The following is a 23,586-nucleotide window of genomic DNA, read 5'->3' on the forward strand; positions in this document are numbered from 1 at the left end:
AAAGGACACTGATACAGGACTATTAAAACAAAAAATTAAACTATCATATAAAATGATGAGCTTGAATATAAAATCGATGTATCCTTCAATAACATTAGAATTGGTTAAAGAGAACTTATGTATGTATAATACTCCAAATTACATCATGGATTTAATAGAATTTGTATTTAAAAATAATTACTTTAAAACTTCAACAGCATCTATAGACAAAAAATGGCATTTCAATGAAATCAGTCAATGGCCCAAAATTAGCAGAAATATGTATGGTTATTATAGATGAAAAAATATCAAAATTAACAGGTATATGCTACTATGCTCAATATGTATTAAATATTTAATCAATGATTCACAAAAAATTTCAGCAAAAGAAATCGAAGAATATGCCAATACTTTAAATAATAATTTAAGTTTTACATATGAAGATAAAGATAACAAAGAATTAAACTTTCTAGATATAACTATAAAGAGAAACGAAAAAATATTACAATTCCATATGTATGAAAACCATGCCTATGTATGAAAACCATGCAATATTACAAAAAATAATTAATTATAAATCATATTGCCCTATAGACATTAAAAGCCAATTTAATGCTATTTCTGTTCATATTGTAGCCAACCAACAAAATAGATTATCTAATATACTGAATTTTATTAATAAAGAAGAAAAAGAACAAGTTCAACTGGACATTGCAGGAGCCATATACAAAATGCTATGTACGTGTTCTCAAGCAAAATGCTGTATAGGAGAAACCAAGCAAAAATTAGAGAAAAGACTTAAAGAACATCAAGCAGCCATACAGGTAAAATACAGAGAATCTCCATGGTATCAACATTGCAGCATTTTTAATTTTATAATAGACAAAAGTAATATAAAAATTTTGTATAAAGAAAAAAATCTTGTTAAACGTCGGATAAAAGAACACTATAGTATTAGGAATTATGTAAATAACATAAATTTGAATATGAGTGTCGATGTATGTTAGGATAATTTCATCAACTATAACAGCACTTGTAACTTGATGTCAGTATTCACTGAAAAGGTCTAACTGGCAAAATGCATATGGATATATTAGGAAAAGTATAAATAAATACCTTTTTTGATTTGTTAACTGTTTTAATTTAATTTTGTCGTAATTTGTCCTCAAAGTCGGTGTAGACTGAGTTATACTCAAATAATTTTTCTAAAAGTTTCTAAACTTTTAGAATTACACCTATATAATTGATTTTATTTAAATACTGTTTTTCAAGGTTTAAAACTTTGGCATGCATAAACATCTCTAAAGCAAAGTATGCTTACTGCTTACTATACAGCATGTGGCTCAAAAAGGTTTGCTACCCCTAGACTAGACTGTATTTATAAATATTAGTAATAATTGGAAATACTGTCAACATTTTCCTATATCAATGCTTCTCAATTATTGAATTCATTACGAACTATTAACGATAGATTATATCACAATCGATTATTAATATGCTAAAAAATTACTAATAAATAGGTAAGGAATACTATTTCATAATTTACTATACGTAGAATAATCATATTTTTATTATAAACTATTACTACTACATTTAAAACACTTACTTGGATGGAATATTCTCCACATTTTCAGTATCTTTAACATATGCTGTCACTGTAGCCACAGTTTGTTTTGAATTCATATCAACAGAAATTTGCCAATTTAAAGGTTGAGACACCTGAGCACCTAAAATTCTTAGACCACTTTTGACACGAGCCCTATAAAGTAAAAATACATACAACGTAAATAAAATGATTAATATATAACTTAGTAAAATTGCCTAAGTAAATACAGTAAATAAAATTTTAATATCAGAATAATTATTAATGCTATTCCCAACTCACTTTTTGACTAAAAACATTAAAATAAAAAACAGCAACAAGTAAACAAACATAATATTTAGAAATTATAACTAGAGATGTTTGATTAATATATTTGAAAAGTTATTTCCTCTTCTTTTCCCATGTACGTCATCAGAAAAAACAAGAGAAAAAGAAATGATCAATATACTGTATATACTGTAAGGTCTCTTTTTATGCTGATTATTTTTTATGCGATTTTGAAGTTGTGCGGTTTGTATTTCATCCAAAAATTTCTTGGACAAACATACATATAGGCTTGTTTAGGAAGCCCGCGTATAGAACAGTCTCCAAAACTCGTGGAACGCTCAAAGCTCACTCCATTTGTTCCACTGACATATAACATTTATGGATGTAAAAGACAGCTAGATCTACCTTAATCACTTTAGTTCCTAGTAATTTTTGATATAAATGTAATTAAACATAAAAAATACTTAAAACTGAAAAAAACGAAAGAAATTATCGAAAGAAATGCGTTAATTTTGAAGAAAAAGCTTCAAAGTTTAACTTCCTTTGTCTCGCCCTTCTGTGAAATTTAACACCCATGAGTCATTGTTTACACATCTGGATGACCTTGAACACAGCTGGAGTTCGATTTTCTGGGGCATTCTCATAGACGTCGCGGGAGGACAAGGGTTTAAAGTAGGGTGAACACTAGCTGCCCGTATATTTTTAAATATTTTTAAAAAATTTGGAGACTTAAAAAACATTCCAAAAATTCAAAAAAAATTTCAGAAATATTTGTACGTACGTACACACTCTTCACATCCAGATGTCAGTGATTTGTTTTTAGAGTGAGCTTTTGCCATTCGGGGATTCCCCTTGTACAGGATACCATCGACAAGTCGCTATTACATCATTCTGAGTTTCGCATTGAAAGGTATAAACTGTAATTGTTTTGAAATTAAATTTTATTTTAGCGGTGTTTTGTTCATTTTTATAATAAGTAGCAAGTTTAAATTTTGCTGATTTCAGGTTTCAGTAATAAGCAACCTATTTCTTTTAATTTCTGCAAACTTTTTTATGCGGTTTTAAGTTAATTTTAACTCGTTGTTTTGGTTTTATGCGATTTTAGAAAATTACGGAACGTATCCCTACTTTTTCAAGGCAAGTAAAGTCTTTTTTTATGCGAATTTTTTATATGCGCTTTTCTGTAGAACGTATCCACCGCATAAAACCAGACCTTACAGTATATATATATATATATATGATTAAAATTTAATTATTTTTTATTCATGGATAAAAAAAAATGCTTACAAACAAATAAAATTGCATAATTTTTATATTACAGTATGCCATCAATTTAGGCTGTGTACACATTAGGCGTTTTGCACACGCATTAGCAGCGCATACACTGTGCGTTAGCTTGGCGTTCGACAACCGTTTGCACTGGCTCAGTTTGGAAATGGACGTGAAAGTAATTGCTTGTGTGTGCCTTCTCCATCATCACTATAAAAGACGATGGCAGAGGCAAAGGGAATTTTGGGTGCACCCAATATTACGAGATAGACTGACGCATGGAATATTTGTGACGTTGTATCCAAAACTAAGACAATATGAACCCAAGTTTTTAATTCTTTTAGAATGTCTATAGAATCATTTGACGATGGCTGGTCTCTTTTGGATTTCATCAATAAACAGATCAGTATCGAAATGACCGTTCTCCATTTCGGCCAATGTGCGTCCACTCTACCCTACAGTGGCTAGAAAATATAGTGTCGAAAGCGCTTATATTCCTCCATTATAACCGTTCGGTCCATACATCGAGGTTAGTGACGTCACAGACAAGGTGGCGCNATGGCTGGTCTCTTTTAGATTTCATCAATAAATAGATCAGTATCGAAATGCTCGTTCTTCATTTCGGTCAACGTACATCCACTCTATCTGAAAGCGTGTGATCGAATGTACAACAACATGGCAGCACATATATCTCAAAGCGCGCGGCTGACGCCCACAAAACGCATGTTCTAACAAAAATCTATCAATGTGCGTTTGAGTATGTATACCTATGCAGAACTCTTGGTTCTTTAAAACGCGCGTTTAAAAACGCCTAATGTGTACACAGCCTTAACAAACTATTGGGTTGAACCGAAAATTTGTTTGGGTATTTACATAATTACTTGTCTGTGTCACCTCTGTTGATCTTATCAAGATTTAACTTGTTTAAGTAGTGTATTATAGATGACTCAGTAATACGGCAATACTGATCAGGTAATATGAACAACTCTTTATTCACACACAACTGAACACAGGTACATCTCATTGGCTCCCTACAGCTCAAACATGGCAATCTCTTTTTTCCTACCACCATAGACTCGACCCATATTGCCACCTCCCGTGCATATACATTAAATTTAATGTTTAATTAATTTATCACCATATATTACAGGTAGACATTATGAATATTTGCATATTTAATACATAAGTTTAATTACAGCTATTTTTTAAAATTCTGTTATCTTTTGAGATAAATAAAAACATTAAAATGGAAGATAAGAAGGTGCATTTTTGACATCTTATGCTCTATTATTTCCAAAAAGGAAAAAATGCAACAAAAACTCAAAAGAAGATATGTGCTGTATATGGGAAAAATGCAGTTACTGATCGAACATGCCAGAAATGGTTTTCAAAATTCAGGGCAGAAGATTTTTCTCTCAAAGATGTACCTTGGTCAGGAAGGTCTTCGACCACAGAAGATGGGTCCATAATAACTTCAATTCAAAATGACCGACATAGAACAACATGAGAGATAGCCAACATCTTAAAAATATCTGAAACATTTGGCTAGTCTTGGATACACTTCCCATTATGATGTTTGGGTTCCCCATCAGTTAAATGAACAAAACCTTATTGAACATGCTTCTGTTTATAATTAACTTTTAAAATGCAATGATGATGATCCATTTTTAAAGTGATTAATAACAGGAGATGAAAAATGGATCATTTACAATATTCAGTGCAAGAGATATTGGAGTAAGCCAGGTGATCCTTCAGTGCCACAACCTAAAGCTGGTTTGCATTCCAGAAAAGTAATTATTTCAGTTTAGTAGGATTGGAAAGGGGTTCTTTATTACAAGCTTTTACCCAACAACCAAATAATTAATTCCAATAAATATTGTCTCCAACTGGATGAACTAAAACTAAAGGCTGCAGTGCATCAAAAATGTCCAGAACTTGAAAATAGGTGGGAAAATACGTTTTGGTTATATACTAGCTATCTTCACTTCCCATATAAATCATCATAATTTTTCATGAGTTAGCAAAGAACTATTGTCTTTTGCATTACACTCACTTAGAGAGGATTCTAACCTCATTTTCATCACCTCTTTCTTATCCATTTCACAAAAAAAATTTATACAAAAAATAAGTTTAAAAAGATTTAAGTACAAAAATATTACAATTGTCTGAGCACTGAGCAAAACTAGAAAAAAAGACAGTAAACAACTGATAACTTTATAAAATATTTGAAGCCTGATATATAGATATGCAACCAAATGATCACCTTAAAGAATTGAGCTATAAATCCGCTATTATTAATGATTAGATACTAAATAATTTGGTACTAGTAGTAGACATTAGGTGCCATTCTTATCTAAATTAATAATTATAATAATTTATTAAATAATTATTAATTATATTATTATTATATTACTTAGTATATAATCATTACTAATAGTGGATTTATAGCTGATTGTTTAAGGCTATCATTTGGTTGAACTGATAACTTGAATGAACTACAACAACACTGGTTGGGATGACTACAACTCATTATCTTCATTATTGATATCATTCCCTGACCTTTAAAAACAAAAATAATTTTCATTCCAAACTTTAAAAAAGTGGTGGTCTATGTGATACCTAGTTAAAGTATAGAATGTTAGAACATTATACACTTTAACGAGCCTATTTAGGTATTCTATGGAATAACAGATTATATACTTTAAAGCAGTGGTTCTCAACCTTTTTTGTTGATGTACTCCATTAGCCCATTAGTTGTTTCTCAAGTACCCCTTATATTTTTGTATGTAAATTTTATAGTTACTGCATTAGATGTATACAGCCCTTATAACTGAGTGCCATAAAAAAACTCTCATTAACTAACTATAATTAAAAGTGGATTACTTATTTTATGTAAATAATAATCAATTTAAACAGGCACTGTACATACATTTATTTATTGTTATTTGATATTATATTATATAAAATCACAGAAGTCATTTCAATACATGCATAAATTACATTTCCTAAAAATAAATAATTATAATTAACAATAAACAAAATTTAAATTATTCTACAATAATTTCTAACAATTTAATGGGATATTTGTTGCGATAAATCTTCAGCAATTTTTTTCAAATTTGGTTCCCACTTTGTTAACTGACAATGAATGTCTGCTGATGCGTCAAGCCTGTTTCTTTTTTTTAGTTTTTGTCACAAATACGTTGTTAAAATGGTAAAAGTTTTCTTTAGACCTTTTAAATTGGACCTTACATAGCTTTAGCTCCATCAGTGCAGATATTGATGCACTTTTTCCAATCTATTTCATTACTTTGAATGCAATCATCGATTTTATTGAAAATATCAAAACCCGTAGTTGTATTTTTTAGGTCATCACACATTAACAAATCTTCACAAAGCTCATCGTTGTACTGATATTTCACAAAAACTAAAAAAAGTACTGTCAATCCGCTGACATTGGTGCTTTCATCTATTCTAAAATTAATGCTTGGTTAAATCGAAATTTTACTAGACTACAGGTTCACTCGGCACTAACGGCACAAATAGACAGGTAAAGCAAGTGGATAAACAAGTTGTTTGGACTGTTAAAAGGGAAATCAGTGTTCATACTGGGATATTTTAAAGCAAGTTTTTGTCATTTCTTGTGTTAATAATTTACAGCAAATTCATTAACATGCACCATTTTATAATGAAAGTTAGATGTACCCCTTCGATTTACGCTCGTACCCCTAGGGGTACATGTACCCCCGGTTGAAAACCACTGCTTTAAAGGTAACATATAACACAGGAAAGTATTTGACTCTCCAGATGTTTTGCAAATCTTAACGTTCTGAGATCCTGTACCCCAAAAACGTCAAAAAATGGTAAAAAATTAATATCTCACTTCAGAATGGAGTAATGATTAAAAAATGAAATTTAACATAGTAGCTTGTGTATAAGGGCATTGATGTTATTAAATTTTGATTGTTAAAAGTCAACAGGGTGGGGAGATAGAGGAAGGTCATGTGTCATATCACAAATATGGTCAGACTTAATAAAGATTTCACTCATTATTAACATTTATAATTTTTTATAAACCTCTATCCTCAAAATTACACAATTTGCCATATAATAATAATTTATAACATAAAAAGTTTTTAAATAAAACCTTGTAACAAATGGCACCACACACAATTTTAATTTCGTGATGATGTGTCATAGTGTTTTTCGTTGAAAAGTTATGCAACTCATTACTGGATTTATTTTTGGTGTGTTCTATTCACAAATAAAAAAAAAAAGGTTCTAAATTTTTTCCTTAAAACAGAAATTTTTTCCATTAAATTGAAGCCTATTAAATCAAGAACCTACTAATACAACAGGTCCTCAATTTATTTTGAATTAAATTTTTTGCACTATAAAATATTTCAAAATGTATATAAAATTATTTGTAGATATGTAATATAATGCTTCATAAAATAATCTGCATTTTTAAATTCATTCAACAATTTAAAATATGTTTTTTTTTTAAAAAAAAAAGTAAATTTGACTATACTAATGATAGATGTGCGTGTTTAAACCTAACCCTTAAATCTAATCTTTTGACAAATACAGTTTAATTAGCTTTAAAAAGTTTTGCCAAATTATATAGAGTATTAATTTTTACACTACTAAAGAATAACATTTCTAATTAAAATATAATTTAGTCAAATAATAAAAAAATAATAGTAAAAATAGTTCATCACATTTATTCAAATAATTTTAAAACCCTAAAACAAAGCATGTTAATTTGATAAAAAATTCCAGTGTGAAAACCTATGCATGAACAACATATTTTCTCATCAAGTAAAAATGTATTCTGTTTAAAACAAAAATAATTAATAAAAGTAACAAAAATAAAAAATTAAACTAAAATTAAGTAATTAAGTTAAATGCTTAATGTAATTAACTAAAATTAAATGGAAGTGGAATGTGAACCATTCTGTTGAAAGTATAATTAGCAACTATATCACCATCAGAGAGTAAAGCAAACCTCATTACAGTGTATAGTAAGCACTAATGTAACAAAATTCCAAGTATAATGAAAATATTTCAAAAGACCTTGCTGGCCACTTATAAGAATGATGTTTAAGAACTCCCAATATTATAAAGTGTAGTATAACAAAAATTTCATTCTATTGAAGAGTTTTTCTGGACATTGGGATAAAAATCCTCCAGTACAACAAAAACCTCCCCTCATAGTTTTTGTTATACTGGAGAATGTTTGATAGAATTCTAATTCTATCTCACATTTTGACCGGAAGCAGATCCTTTTTGGATCGAAAACATTTGTCATAGCATATTTATATTAAATTATATTTGCTGGTATATTTTTGAAGGTTTTGTTAGTGTTATTGACAATGTAAGTAACTAGTCTTCTAACAATGATATAAAAATGATATGATGAAACTATGACAATTTTAATATTTAAACAACCAAATTAATTTAAATATGCAAATTATTTCGTATTTTGTTTTTATTTTATATAATTTACTTACTTACCAAACCAAATTTTTAACATTCCATAAAATGATGCTTATATATATACACACACACACACAAAGAAATTGTAACAGCCTAAGAATGTGTTTCAATTTCCTTGAGCTCACATCTACACATTGCACATGCACACAATCATGTCTATGCACATGTACTGTATATAATGTGCAGTGATCCTATCAACATTTCTGAAACTGTGCATGTCAATGTTTAGTGGAAATCTGATCAGAGACATATGTGCCTGTAGTCATACTGCATGTAAACAATTCACATTGTAAACAGTTCATATTGACACACCTAATGCCACATTTTTTGTGATACGTGCTGCAGATGCTGTAAGGTTTCCTACAACTATCCTTACAATGTTTCAATCTCAGCATGTATTTGCATTATGTGGTAATCTAGAACCTTGTATGCACATGTAGGAATGTTCAACTGACCACTGTTGACAACACTGGAACATCACTGACATTTAGTGTCACATTCAACATATACAACAATCCTGATATGTCTGCCCAGCCTCTCAAAAACCTACAATATACCCCCCTCTCAAACATAATTGCTATATAATGATTATAATTGAACAAAAGAAGCATATGTATTTGCTATGGCATAACAACTGTTTCACTTCACTATTACATAAAAGTTACAACTATGCTAAACTTTCTTGTGCTATATCAATATCACAAGCTCATACACAGATAACACAATGATTTGATGATATGGCATCACATGATGGCCAAAGACAGTGAAAATTTAATCAGAAAAATCTACCACCTCTCAGCATGAATAAGCTGTATCCATGCCTACATTTACATTATCCTTTAGTAATTGCAACTTTTTTCCATTAGTGTGTATGAATAGATAGACCTCATTTAACGCTACCTCGATAAATGCTGATTCAAATTATCATGGCATTTCATTGATTCATATATAATACGATTATTCTCAAAGATGAACCAATCAGCAAAAGGTGGCAATTCATTGTAATGCTGTACTTTCCTTAAATCCATGTTTGAGTGGTGCAATTTTTGAAAAAAAAACATAACATCACGGATTCCATAAGCAGTATCAACTTTGCTTGGCAAGAATTAATTGATAAATGCATGAACGAAGTGTGGAAGAAGGTATGGCTGACAATATCCAAGAATTCTCAACAAGAAGAGACTATCGTGACCAAACTGTCAACCTAATTGATATAGCATGACTAGGAGACATATACAAGCAGGATATTGAGAAGGTACTGCAGGTTTCTGGTGAGAGCTTTACCAATGACAACCTTCAAGAACTGGCAGAACAAAGAATTCGTGTAGAACTGGAAAATAGTGATTCTGAAAACAAAGAACTCAAAGAATTTCTCTACAGGTTTCCTTAGTAAAAGTTCGGTAACAATAACTGAAATTGTTAATCAAACTGTAATGAATGATCCAGATTTTGAAAGGAGGCAAAAGCAAGATGAGGCATTTTAGATGCAATTTCCTGCTACTGATATTTGCTTAATGAAAAAAAAAAAAAAAAGCAAAAAATGACACTAGATGACTTCATCGCAAAAACATCAATAATTTCAGAAGAGCCAGAACCTTCATCACAAAAAATGAACTTTACATTTATGTGTGCATATGTTTGTGTATTTAACATACATTATTATTATGGAAATTAATATAAAATAACTTAAAATTAAAGTAAATCTGTTTATTTTTGGTCACGTGTTCTCCTTTCTCTATTTATTCTGTGTTAAAATGACTTCGTTTAACGCTGTTTCATTTAGAGCTTTGTCATTTAAGAACATTTCCCCCACATTAAGCAGGGGTCTTACTATATTCACATTTTTTTCTAATTATATCAACAAACTAAAACTTATATAACTGATATTTTAATATGCCTTACTCATTTTTTTTTCATTTATTCCAAATAATATATGGAAAGATTTATCAGTTAATAAATACTTAACTAATAATAAATAATTTAACAATCAAAGCATATTTAAAAACAGTGGCATGCCGTCATTGGAAGCGGTGGATGTGCCGCTTCCCTTGTATTTAAAAAAAAAAAATACATATTAGTTTTAATTATATGAAAATAATCGCACAATATTTTATTATAACCACATTATGTATCTTATTACAAATTTCTATANCATATTTAAAAACAGTGGCATGCCGTCATTGGAAGCGGTGGATGTGCCGCTTCCCTTGTATTTAAAAAAAAAAAATACATATTAGTTTTAATTATATGAAAATAATCGCACAATATTTTATTATAACCACATTATGTATCTTATTACAAATTTCTATACTACACGCGAAAAAAAATAAAATAAAATTGCTATTGTATTAGTGGCGAAGTGGAAGCGTTGTATCATCAGCATCTGAAAAGCCAGATTCACGCATGCGCTTTACAGAGCACCGACCTCACCCGGTTTAGCTGGTGGAAGCCTAGGACCTTGGGTGGATGCTACACGTATACAGCATCCAATTCTATCCAGGACTGGTTCTGGACTGTTAGCCGCCCACCTGCTAGATATTTGACCACCCTCGCCCGATTACGCGAATCACGAGTAGATTTATAACTTAACCCAACTGATAAGAATTTACTGGTATGTTTTTATGATAGTTCTGTATAGTTGACAGAAGTTAAAAAAATCCATTAAAATATTTGATACTTTTATTCCACTTTCCAATTTTATATTACTCATGGATTTCAATGTTAAACCAGTGATATTACGATTTCTTATATCCCATCTTTAAAGGGATGTAGAAAAACATGTACAATTCTTGTATAATGTTAAAAAATTAACTGTTACTTTGGCAGCATCATTTACAACTAAATTTAATGAATGAGAGAGATGCATGAGGTACAGAAAAAGCTCTAGAATTTATTTTCTTTAAATTTACGATTTATGTATCCGTTGTCATAAAAATTTGTCTTTCCACTTTTTCCCGAGACTACAAATATTCGAGTACAAAGTAACTGCTTTCGACTTATTTCTACTTAAGAAATAGTTAAATATAAAATAAATATTGAAAATTATAACAAGATAGTTACGGCTAATAGATATATTATATTTAAATTAGTAGGTGTTATCAAAGCAAGAATTGGAATTTAGAGGGCATAGGGAATCTATTGAATCTAATATAACAGAGGTAATTATATTGAACTTGCTTATTTATTAAGTGCGTTAGATAATCTATTAATTAAAAATACATTTAGAGAAGTCTACGGTTTTTACTGGCTTATTGAACAAACGAATATAAATGGACCCTAGACATCGCTGACTGACTGCCTCTGGAAGTCGGCTTCTTACATAAACACAGCTTCCCTATCATCAAATATCATGGCATGCCACTGTTTAAAATAAAAATTTAATATCTCACAAGTTTTTAATAAAATTACTAAAAAAATCTAAATCTATCGGAAATATTTGTTTCCAGGGGAAAGCTAAAGAACCACATATATCAGCAATTATCTCAGTAGATAAAAAGCTCAAGTAATCCCAAAATGGCATGGATTGAAAAAAAAAGAAAATATCTTGTGGTTACCAGGTTTGATTTTAAAGTTTTTGTTTTATTCGGATATGTTTTTCATTGTTTTTAAAGGGAAGTTTTGAAAATTTTTGGCAACAAAGTAGCCTACAAAAAATGATTAGTCATTAAGAACTGTATTCTGAAACAGTGAAATTGAATAAATAGTGACTGTTCTTCAACAGACTTACACCATATTCACAACCAAGGATTAAAAGTTAGTTAGAAGTTAGCCAATTACAGTAGAGCCTCGATTATCCGACCCCCGATTAACTGACACTTCGGTAAACCGACCATCTTAGTCGGCAAATTTCAAATGTCTGCTAGTGATGTGGCGCTACAATATTTTGCTATGTCTTGGCTACTTTAATATTATTTTTGTGTTTTAACTGGAAACACTCATTTGACCATGAAACGGAGCCAGTATTTAAACGAGGCTTAATTTTCTAACTTTTAACAATACAATAGCGACGATTATTATTTTAAAAAATTTTTGTTAGGCTTAACATTGATGAAAATTCAATGCGAAGTAGGTTAATAGTGATATACTAATATACTAATTACATGGGATATAATAATATACTACACTAATAATGGATATTTTCATACTTTTCGGTTATCCGACTTTTCAATTATCCGACCAACCCCAGTCCCCAATTGGGTCGGATAATCGAGACTCTACTGTAATGGATTTTTTCATACTTTTCGGTTATCCGACTTTTCAATTATCCGACCAACCCCAGTCCCCAATTGAGTCGGATAATCGAGGCTCTACTGTAATACACTTGGTCCTTGGCTGTGAATAAGGACAACAGTCTTCAATTTTAATTTTAACATTAATTACCATCCAACAAAAAGTTTTAAACTAGAAACCTAAATGTAATTAATTGTTCTGTATTTTAAATTTCTCATTTCTTATATTACAAAATTAACAATTTTTCAAATGAAAAATTTTTAATCTACATCGAATGACAAATGTCAGTTAATAAAAAATATTTGTAACAGTAAGTTAACAATATTCATATTATAAAGGGACTGTTGATTTAGTGCATTTGTTGACATTGAAAAATAATTTGTATCACTGAATATTCTTTTACCATTTAAATGTTAGAAATTCCAAATTTAATTATTTCAATGAGAAAAATTTAAACAAAAAGTGCTACTTATTAAAGATTTTAATTTGATAGCAGTTTTGAAATTATATCAAACTTCTACTATTGAAAGGAAATTATTTTTAAAACAGTTTGAGCACAGACTAGTTACATGGAACCATGACAGAAGATACATGGATAACATTGATGAAGTGATTTTGATGTCAATCCATATTGGAAAAAAAAAATGCTGCTGCTTTGGAGTCAACCTCATCTTACCTTCTCTGGTGCAGTAAAAGTCCACAAGTGAGGATTTGACCAATCACATTGCTTTGGATTGATAATTTTCATATGTTAATGCAGCTGTAACAAACTGTAAAAAAGCAAGTGCTTTCTAAATGCTGGAATCCATTTTTGATAGTCATGGCAATGCACTAAAAGATTTCAGGAAAAAATTTATGAAACAAAAATCCTGTCAATGAGAATTACTAGACAAATTTTCTGTTCTGGTAAGCAATGATAGTTTTAACTGCTTTTTTTTCTGTGGCATAAAGTGGGAACTGATCTTAACTGAAAACAATTAGTAAATATATTTAATATTTTAATATATTTACTCATTTTATGAAATAATATTTAGAAAAAATGTTAAAATTCATATAATAAAAAATATTTAAAACTTATAAAAACTTACCTAATAATGAAAACATATAAAGGATAAATTGGATTTGGTTGAAGATAGACAGGGACATAAACTTTTGATTTTGGGTAAACTGGTCCTTGAGGAACAAGTATCCTAATTATATCATCACTTTTAACTTCTTCATAACTTCCATGAACTGTAGATAAAAGAACATCTGCTAAATAAGTTGTAGATATTGAAGAAAGAGATGGTGCAGTCTTTAGAATACAATCTTGACTTCTGCTGTGAATTACAGCATATTCTACTCTGACTGTTGTCTTCTGTTGTTTTACAGATTTCCAAACTCCTGCTTCAAGTGGTGGCCACCAATGAGAGGGAAGAATAGCTTCAGCAAGACATACTCCGTCTCTGTTATCAGTGGGGTCACATTTAGCTATCACATGTTCATCTCCTCGATGAACATATAATATAGCACATAGAGATATTTTCTGATTATCTGAAGAATGCTGACGAGACTTTGGTTCTAATGTATGACTACTGTGAAATAAAACTCTTAAAACTGGTCTGTCATGCTTTATTTCATGTGTGACTAAACTCACACTAATATCTACATCACTATTCGATGGGAAAGCAAATGAAGGAACTATTTCTGTTGGAGATATTCCATTTGCAGCATGGGTATCATTTTTTGGCAAATTTGTTGGAATGAGTAATGATGGTACAACAGTTTGTTTAACTGAAAAAGGTCCATAAGATGCTTTAACTGTCACTGGTATCATAGGATGTAAAACTGTAAAACGTTCCATAATATCATCTTTGTTGTTTGACTCTGAATAATATGGTCGAAGAAAGAAACCAGAGTCCCTGCTATCTAGAGTTATATCTATTCCTGCCAAAGAACCTGTAAAGATAAATTAAATAATTATTAAACTTATCTGTAATATATCAATTTCAAAACATTTATCAAATTTGAATAACTAATAGACTGAAAATAACTTTCTTCTTACTAAATCCATCAATTAAAATAACTAAAGGCCTTTCAGTCATATTTTATTTCATCTTTATTTTCATATTTTACTTTTCATCATTAGTTTCATGTAAATATGTAATACTAGCTGTTACCCGCGACTTCACCTGCGTGGATTTTGCAAGCAAAGCCCATTTATATTCAGTATTTCAACAACTATAGTAATTGTTGTATAACACCTACCACTGAAAATGATGAGAATTGCCAAGAATCAAACAAACTGTTTTCAATTTGATCAATTTTCTGGAATGTTAACAATCGTTCTGTAATTGAACCAATATGCAATAACAAATTCAAATTTAAAACGGTTCAAACATTTGGTTAAAAAATAAAAATATATAAAAATATTTATAACAATGTCTGAAATGTTATCAATTTAATACACCTAAATACTCAATGAAGACTAAACATAGTTGAAAATAAAAAATTGCATCTAAAATAGTACAGTAGAAGCTGTTCTTCAGGCTAAGCCTTAATGCTCTCCCTCTCCTTCCCACACGAGGGAAATTTCAAAAAATCCCTTCTTAGTGTGCATTTTCATGACATACCCTAACTGTGTACCAAATTTCATCTCTATGTTCAGCTATTTGCTCTGGACGATGATGAGTCAATCAGTCAGTCAGGACAAGTAATTTTATATATTTAGATTTATAATTTATATTCTAACAAATACATAAATTTAATACTTTCTTAAAATCTATTCAATTAACTATGTTCCAATCTGTAATGACATTTTAATCATAAGTCTTAAATAAAAAAATGAAAGTGCTTATTTTAAAACCTTTTAGTTATTTTTCTTATATCATCAATAAAACTCTCTCTTAACTAAGATTATTTGGTAAGAAAGATATATATCATTTAATACGTATTGAAGTTTTACAGTATTAAAACTTCAATATATATTAAATGATATACAAGGTGTCCCAAAAGTTTTTATATGATTTTTAAAAAAGTCTACGGTCAACAAATTGGCATATTACAGTGGGATTTGCACTAAAACACTTGTCATGAAGGCAAATTTTTTTGTATAAGAAAAAATTTTTTAGTTCAAATTTTCACCAATATAGGGCATCATTGTCATAATTAGAACCATATAAAAAAAAAAAAAGAAGTCAAGACTTATAGCATTTATTCATTGACATTTGTGAGCATGTGGTTTGGCCTTTACTTTCTCTAGCAATTTTTTCCATCCGAAACTTTCATATGGCTTCTGTAGCCAATTCACTAATCAAAATAAAACAGCTTTACTAGATATCCACCAATGTCAACACTGAGTTTAACACATGTAATAACTTTATTTCCATAAACTACTGATGATACAATTGCATTTCTTTTTAACAGATTTAAGTTCACTTCTTTATGTAATGCCCTCTATCAGCAAAAATTTGCACTAAAAATTTTTCTTATGCCAAAAAACATCTGCCTCTATGACAAGTCTTTGATACAAACCCCACTGTAATATGCCAATTTGTTGATTTTATACAGTATTTTAAAATCTATGAACTTCTGGGACACTTTGTATATCCACATGAGAGAACCAGTGCTATTATTTTTGCTAACTTAATTTTAAAATCATAACTATTTAATAGTTGAAAGTTTAACTAAACAACTAAACCAAGATTTTGGAAGTCAAGGATACAAGGACATTCATGAAATCTTATTTTGGTATCATTTCCTGTCTGAGTGACATGTAATCAGTTGAGTGACTCACCCAGGGAAATCATCAGAAAATCTTGAGATTGAACAATAGTCCTCTCCCCGTATAATCTTAACTATATTTAGGCACACGGAAACAGTGGAGAAGGGGAAAATAAAAGGAAAAGGTGAGAAAAAGTCAGGGAGGGTGTTCATGGCCCGTTTGCAGAGTTCATTCATTGGCCATCCATCCTCTAAGTGCATCATTTGCCCACTGTGCTCCTCCCACACTGCAAGGATGATTTAATTCTACTCATTGCTTTACTCAAAAGTGGTTATCTAAGAACTATTCCTCTCTGATACTACGAGTTAAGTAATTAGGAATTTAGGAAACTGCTGACATACAAATCAATTGCAATCTCCCTCTTCGACTTAGATTGATCCACAAAAATTGTCAATTTAGCCATGCTTGATGTTTAATTGTTAATTTTAACTACTTATTTGTTTATGCTTGATATTATGATTAGCTTTAATAAATTTGTTGTCCTTACTTGCCATTTCCAGTTCACTGTCTCTCAACTTCCTCTGTTCTATTACCCAAAGTCCCCATATACTATTGCCTGTGTGTGTTCAAAACTGTTCCTGTCTACAGGTGGTGTCAGATTCTGACATGAGGACCAAGTTTTTTCACCTGTCACACATATAACAACAACCAAAGATGGCTTGATCCTAGTATCTGGCCAAAATGCTTATTGTGAACTATTTTAAATATGTATTTTTTTAAATGAAGCTATTTAATAATTGATACCTCCATTTCATGTTTTCGATAGTCTCAGTTAGTAAGTGGCTATAGAATTTAATGGAATGATTAACTAGTCATATTGAACATTGTAATTTTTCATTTAGTTACTTGACAAAATTTGCAATATTAAAAATAAGTTAGAACAATATATAAAAATAAATTTCATTTTACAACTTTTTGTCTGCAGCTTAGAAATTGCTCAAAAATAATCCATTAAACAATAACAAGGTAAAAAACAATGCATTTTATGGTGGATACAACAAATCATTAGAACTATTAGCAGTTATAAATTTTTTAATTTCTATATGTATTTTATATGAATTAAGAATAAAATTTTCTTTAGAATTAACAATGAGAATTTTTGGTAGCCAACTTTTCAATCAAGTCCATTGTAGAAGTGATGCAAGAAAAACATATTTAAAAATATTCTGGAAATAGAATTTTAAGCTTGCTCTAGTTTATTCATTTTCTTTCTGTGAACATAAACCTGAAGCAGGCCTTGATTAGCACTGAAAACATTTGACTAGACTTGAATTTGGAGTACAAGAAATTTTATATATCTGGAAAAATATGTGAAGTGTTTCATAAGTTAATTTTACTTTTAAATGTTCACCACAAAACATATTTAATGAAAAAGTATAATTATTATTTAATCATTACTTGCCCTTCATCACATATTCTATGAATATTGAACTATTCATTTTAATAAAGAAAGAATTTTCATAATTAGGCTATAATCAGGTTAATTAAATATATAAATATGTAAGTTAGACTAAACATAGGCAATTAAGTCCACATCTATAGATTTACTTAGCCAGGTTATAGTCCAATAATGAATCCAGCATTACATTTTGATTATTAATGTACGAGTATAATTTGGGCTTGGATTAGTATTTAATTAATATTATGTTGAAAAGAAAAACTATGTACTGTAAGGTCTCGTTTCATGCAGTGGATACGTTCTACAGAAAAGCGCATATAAAAAATTCGCATAAAAAAAGACTTTACTTGCCTTGAAAAAGTAGGGATATGTTCCGTAATTTTCTAAAATCGCATAAAACCAAAACAACGAGTTAAAATTAACTTAAAACCGCATAAAAAAGTTTACAGAAATTAAAAGAAATAGGCTGCTTAATAAATTACTTCGAATGTCTGAAAGAAATTCATATAAAAGCTTAAAATAAACTTGTATTCAAACTTAATTCAGTTTATTTTATTGAAAAGTAATACAAGGGAAATCCCCGAATTGCAAAAGCTCACTCTAAAAACAAATCACTGACATCTGGATGTGAAGAGTTAATTAAAACCCCTTTAGTTCCTCGCCTGAGTTAACTCGGGCAGGTTACATAGCGTTACATAAAACACGGTCCTTAAGGCCATTTTTAAATTTTTTTTTTGAATTTTTGGAATGTTTTTTAAGTCTCCAAATTTTTTAAAAATATTTAAAAATATACGGCCAGCTAGTGTTCACCCTACTTTAAACCCTTGTCCTCCCGCGACGTCTATGAGAATGCCCCGGGAAATCCAACTCCAGCTGTGTTCAAGGTCATCCAGATGTGTAAACAATGACTCATCGGTGTTAAATTTCACAGAAGGGCGAGACAAAGGAAGTTAAACTTTGAAGCTTTTTCTTCAAAATTAACGCATTTCTTTCGTTTTTATTCAGTTTTAAGTATTTTTTATGTTTAATTACATTTATATCAAAAATTGCTAGGAACTAAAGCGATTAAAGTAGATCTAGCTGTCCTTTACATCCATAAACGTTATATGTCAGTGGAACAAATGGAGTGAACTTTGAGCGTTCCACGATTTTTGGAGACTGTCTATACGTGGGCTTCCTAAACAAGCCTATATGTATGTTTGTCCAAAAAATTTTTGGATGAAATACAAACCACACAACTTCAAAATCGCATAAAAATAATCCGCATAAAACGAGACCTTACAGTACAAGTTAAGACAAACCAGAGGAGAGAACTCTGTGGCAAAATATCAAAAATGCCAGTGACATCCTTCAAAAAACTATGCAAGAACTATTAAAAGAAATTGAAATTAGAGAAACAATATGTATTAAGATTAATGAAGATAACAGGGGAACCTGTAATTGTAAATGGATGTGGATATAGTCATAGAGCAAACCTTATCAATATTAAGCTTCATTTTATAAGAAGTAGATAAGAATATCACTGATATTCTTATTTACTTCTTATAAATATGAACAGTAAAAATAGCTTAACAATTTTGTTTACAAAACTTTTAAATAGTACTTTGTTTCACAAGTTAAGCTTTAAGATTAGTCTGAAATACTTGTAAATTAGTATAATTAACTTTAAAAAAAGTAATCTAGCAAAAAGTTAAAATTTACAGTAGTACCTCAGGATAAGAAATTAATCCATTCCTAAACTGAGATTGTATCATTAAAATGTCATAAGGTGAATCATTTTTCCCCATATGATTACATGTAAAACCAAATAATCCGTTCCAACACAAAAAACACACTCAAATTAAAGCTAAGTAGTACATTGAAAAAAAATAACTTTAGTAAAGAAAACACTGAAAAATAATTTTGTAGTTGTAAATGTATAAATATCCATAATAGAATAATAATTGATAAAAAAATGTAGTTTTACAGTATTTGCACTTTACCTTTGAGGATAGACGATGGTGGAGGTGTAAACTGGTGGCGTAGGAGAGAGAGAAGGAAAATGATACTAAAACTTTACATAACTTAAAAATAACTTAACACTAATTTTTTTATCTTTTCTGTTTTATATATATTTTTTAATTTTTTATTAATAGCTTTTTGCTTTCTTTCCTTCACTCCACCAGCACTTTCACTGGATAGAGGTCACTTGGTAAAATATCTATCCAAAGAGGTTTGGCTTTGCCTACTTTTTAAAATGTTTCTAAAACGACTTAGGCAAATGTCATTAAACTGAGCAGCAGTGTGAACCTTTTTGGGATCTTTCTTTTCAATAAAATCAGTCACTTTCTGATAATACCTCAAGATTTCCTTTATCGAGCGAGATCTTTCCACGATGAAGCAAAAACACGGACTGAGACAGATGTTCATCTGTCTCAGTCCGTGTTTTTGCTTCATCGAAGAAGGAACACGTGATCATGGCAGTGGCACTGCGAACTAATGTAACGTCGTATGGTGAGTTTTTGTTTGGACCGTGGAGCAAAAGTATGTTCGAATTTCATGTCATATCCTGAAAATTTCGTATGCTGAAGCNAGTTTGAACTGATAAATTAAGATACATATATGTGTATATGCATATATTTTTTTAAAATCCTTAACTCACACTTTATTAATTCATTGACAATTTGCTGTGCGTCATAAATTAAGATGCAAAACAATTACTAAAGAAAGTTTTTTATCAAGTGTCAAAAGTGTTTCTTGACTGGGGGCTGTTAAATTATGCAAAAATTTCTTCTGAATGTAATAAAAAGAATATTGATGTATAAGCGAAAATCGTATTGAAAAGTGAAATAAGAAAGATAAATAAAAAAAACTAAATACAGTACGAAAAATTTATTCGTTATTTCTTATTACATATGACTTTGTTAGTACCAACGAAATAAATGCAAATATGCCACTTATTTCGTAGTATTTACTTCTTTTATTTCAAAGTAATTCGAAGAAATTTTTAATGCTTTGAATTTTAAAAATAATTAGGAAAAATAGTAGGCTTTAAAATTTAAATGTTTTAGCAAAAGATATGCAAAATCTTTACCACAAGTTGTGAGTGTTTTAGTATCGACTTTGGATCGAATTATAGTGAATTTCTTTCTTATATTGTGTGTCCAGTTTTATTTATTCATAATTAACCCATAAAATTGAGAAAAAACAGAAAAACGCATTAAAAAATTTTTTGAGTGTTTTAGTATCGACTTTGCATCGAATTATAGTGAATTTCTTATTTATATTGTGTCTCTAGTTTTATTTATTTATATTTGTAACTTTATAAACTTCAAAAATTGCTTTCCAAGCATGTGACACAGATGCTGTATCCTTATAGTTGAATGCAGTGCTCTCATATAACCTTATAGATTTCCAGGTTTTCTAAATACTTAAGATATGTGATGTAGTAAATATGCCCTATAAAAGATACATTGACATTACTGTTACAAGAAAAAGTCACCAGTGTTGTTGTACATAAGCCCATTTTTACTAGGTTATCATGTTCCTTGATCATGATGTTCAAGCTGTATGCTACTATAATATACTCATACTGACAGTCTACCATTGTTGTGCATAAACTCCTCACAAAGATCCTTATCATTTCTAAATAAAAAAAAAAGACAGTTGGACTTCTTTTAGAAGTAATGCTAAAGCTGGAGTCTCATACTATTTCTTTGTGGATATTGCATAGAACCTTACTGAAGGTAATAGTCTTTAAAGAACTAACTACTCACCACACCACTATACCAATCACATACACTGAATTACAATTTATGGTGTGGTACGATCAACAACAAAAAACAAACGTTTTCGAACCCTTCTGGGCTCTTCATCAGGTTCCTACAGTTTTAGCTCGTAAATTTGATTAACGAATGCCGTTCAAATAACTTCGTTCTTGAGTTCAAATTGTTCTTTTAAAATTATAGGTCGCGCATGCGCGATGAGTCTGCCTACTCAGATATAACGGACGGCTAAAGCGTGTTGTGAATCAACTCTTGCCAGGCCATCAACAACACCATCTCCTCTTTAAAATTTATGCATGTAGTTTCAATAGAGGCTTTAAAGATGTGCATCGCCTCTAATCATTTGAGATGATCATTGGGAGGCGCACCGAGGAGGAGATTGGCCCGAGTAAAGTCGGCAACTATATCCGGGTCTGTTATGTACGTTATGAGGGCCATGTTGTTTCTTGCGTGCCTACTGGTTATGGTGTGAAGCCACTATGCCTACTGGTTATGGTGTGAAGTGGGCTATCCATGAGTACGCCTCGTGCTTAAAAGATGTGACCCTTTCAAAGATGAAAAAAGGAAAAATAACAAATGAGATGGGCCAATTCCAAGATGTCAATATAATGCTTAGCCAATTGTATGATGATGTAGAGGAGAAAGTTATGCAACTCACAGAAACAAGATGCAATCCTAATGAATGGAACAAGGAATTCAAAAACAAACTGTGAAATAAACAACAATTGTATAGTTATGTTGCATAATCATTAGAGTAAGCCTTCAGGACCCTCATTTAGAGTGTCGTGGAGGTTGCCCAAAATAAACTTATTGAGAATTATTTCAATAATAACTTTTTATAAAAATAAACTTACACTGTATTTTAACATTAAAGTCATTTACTTGAAAAATTTTTAACTATAAGCAAGAACTTTCTACATTTGAAAATGTCATTTTGATTATTATGTACAGTACACTTAAAGATAACATTTTGAAATATCAAAAGTACTTGCTTGTAGTTAAAAACTTTTCAAATAAATAACTTTAATGCCAAAAAACAGCGTAGTTTATTCTTATTCTAAGTTTGGCATCATTTTTATATAACAACAGTTTTTTTTATATAACTTGTAAATTAGAACACTAAAACCAACTTTTACAATTTAAACCTTTGATCCTTGGTTGTGAATATTGGTGTTATTTTGCTCTTTCCATCTTCGGGCATTAAGAAGACTTCTTTTAGCAAACCTATTACAGAAAATCACTTATGGCTGCTGCTATTATCGTTGTGAATTTGTCTCTTTAATCCGATTTTCAGTTCGGTAGACTATCATATACAGCATTCAGGTTATGAACTTCCTTTATTGATTTGTCATATGCATTTCGGACTTAACTGTAATTTAAGTCCCTCTTCAGTACAAACTCAGATTCTGTTTTCTAAAAACCTCGGTGTATAATTGGTAACGTTGTAAAAGAATAAAAATACAGCCATTTAAAAAACACTTCAACTACATATTCACATTAATACGTTGCACACTTTACAAATGTTCATAAAAACCTTTACAATTACAACTTTTTTCAAGAAAAATTCGTATGCACTTTATTGAAATGTTGCAGCAATAATGAACGTTTTTTTCAGGTTAATTACTATTAACACACTTAAGAGGATACATTCACACTTTTACAATATATTTCACTTTAATATTTTATGTCACCAGACATTACAAACCAATTTATCTATTAGCGCCCTCTATTATATTATACCACATTTGATCTATTTGCATACCATTTGAAATGTTTATTAAATCATCTTTACATTTTATAATCTCTATATGTT

General features: G+C 30.1%; 1 protein-coding gene across 1 annotated transcript in view; it reads right to left on the reverse strand.

Moving 5' to 3' along the window:
- The window catches only part of LOC111642474 (transmembrane protein 132C-like), a 67,373-nt gene that overhangs the window by 33,225 nt on the left and 10,562 nt on the right, over positions 1 to 23,586 (reverse strand). The window contains exons 2-3 of the mRNA XM_023388827.1: positions 13,936 to 14,785; positions 1,586 to 1,738 (exon numbers count right to left, since the gene is read on the reverse strand). Coding sequence (XP_023244595.1) covers positions 1,586 to 1,738; positions 13,936 to 14,785 — 1,003 coding nt within the window. The remainder of the gene's footprint in view (positions 1 to 1,585; positions 1,739 to 13,935; positions 14,786 to 23,586) is intronic.

This window comes from Centruroides sculpturatus, unplaced genomic scaffold, assembly GCF_000671375.1.
Source record: "Centruroides sculpturatus isolate CEXI.00-Female unplaced genomic scaffold, Cexi_2.0 scaffold1612, whole genome shotgun sequence".
Classification (NCBI taxonomy): Eukaryota; Metazoa; Arthropoda; class Arachnida; order Scorpiones; family Buthidae; genus Centruroides; species Centruroides sculpturatus.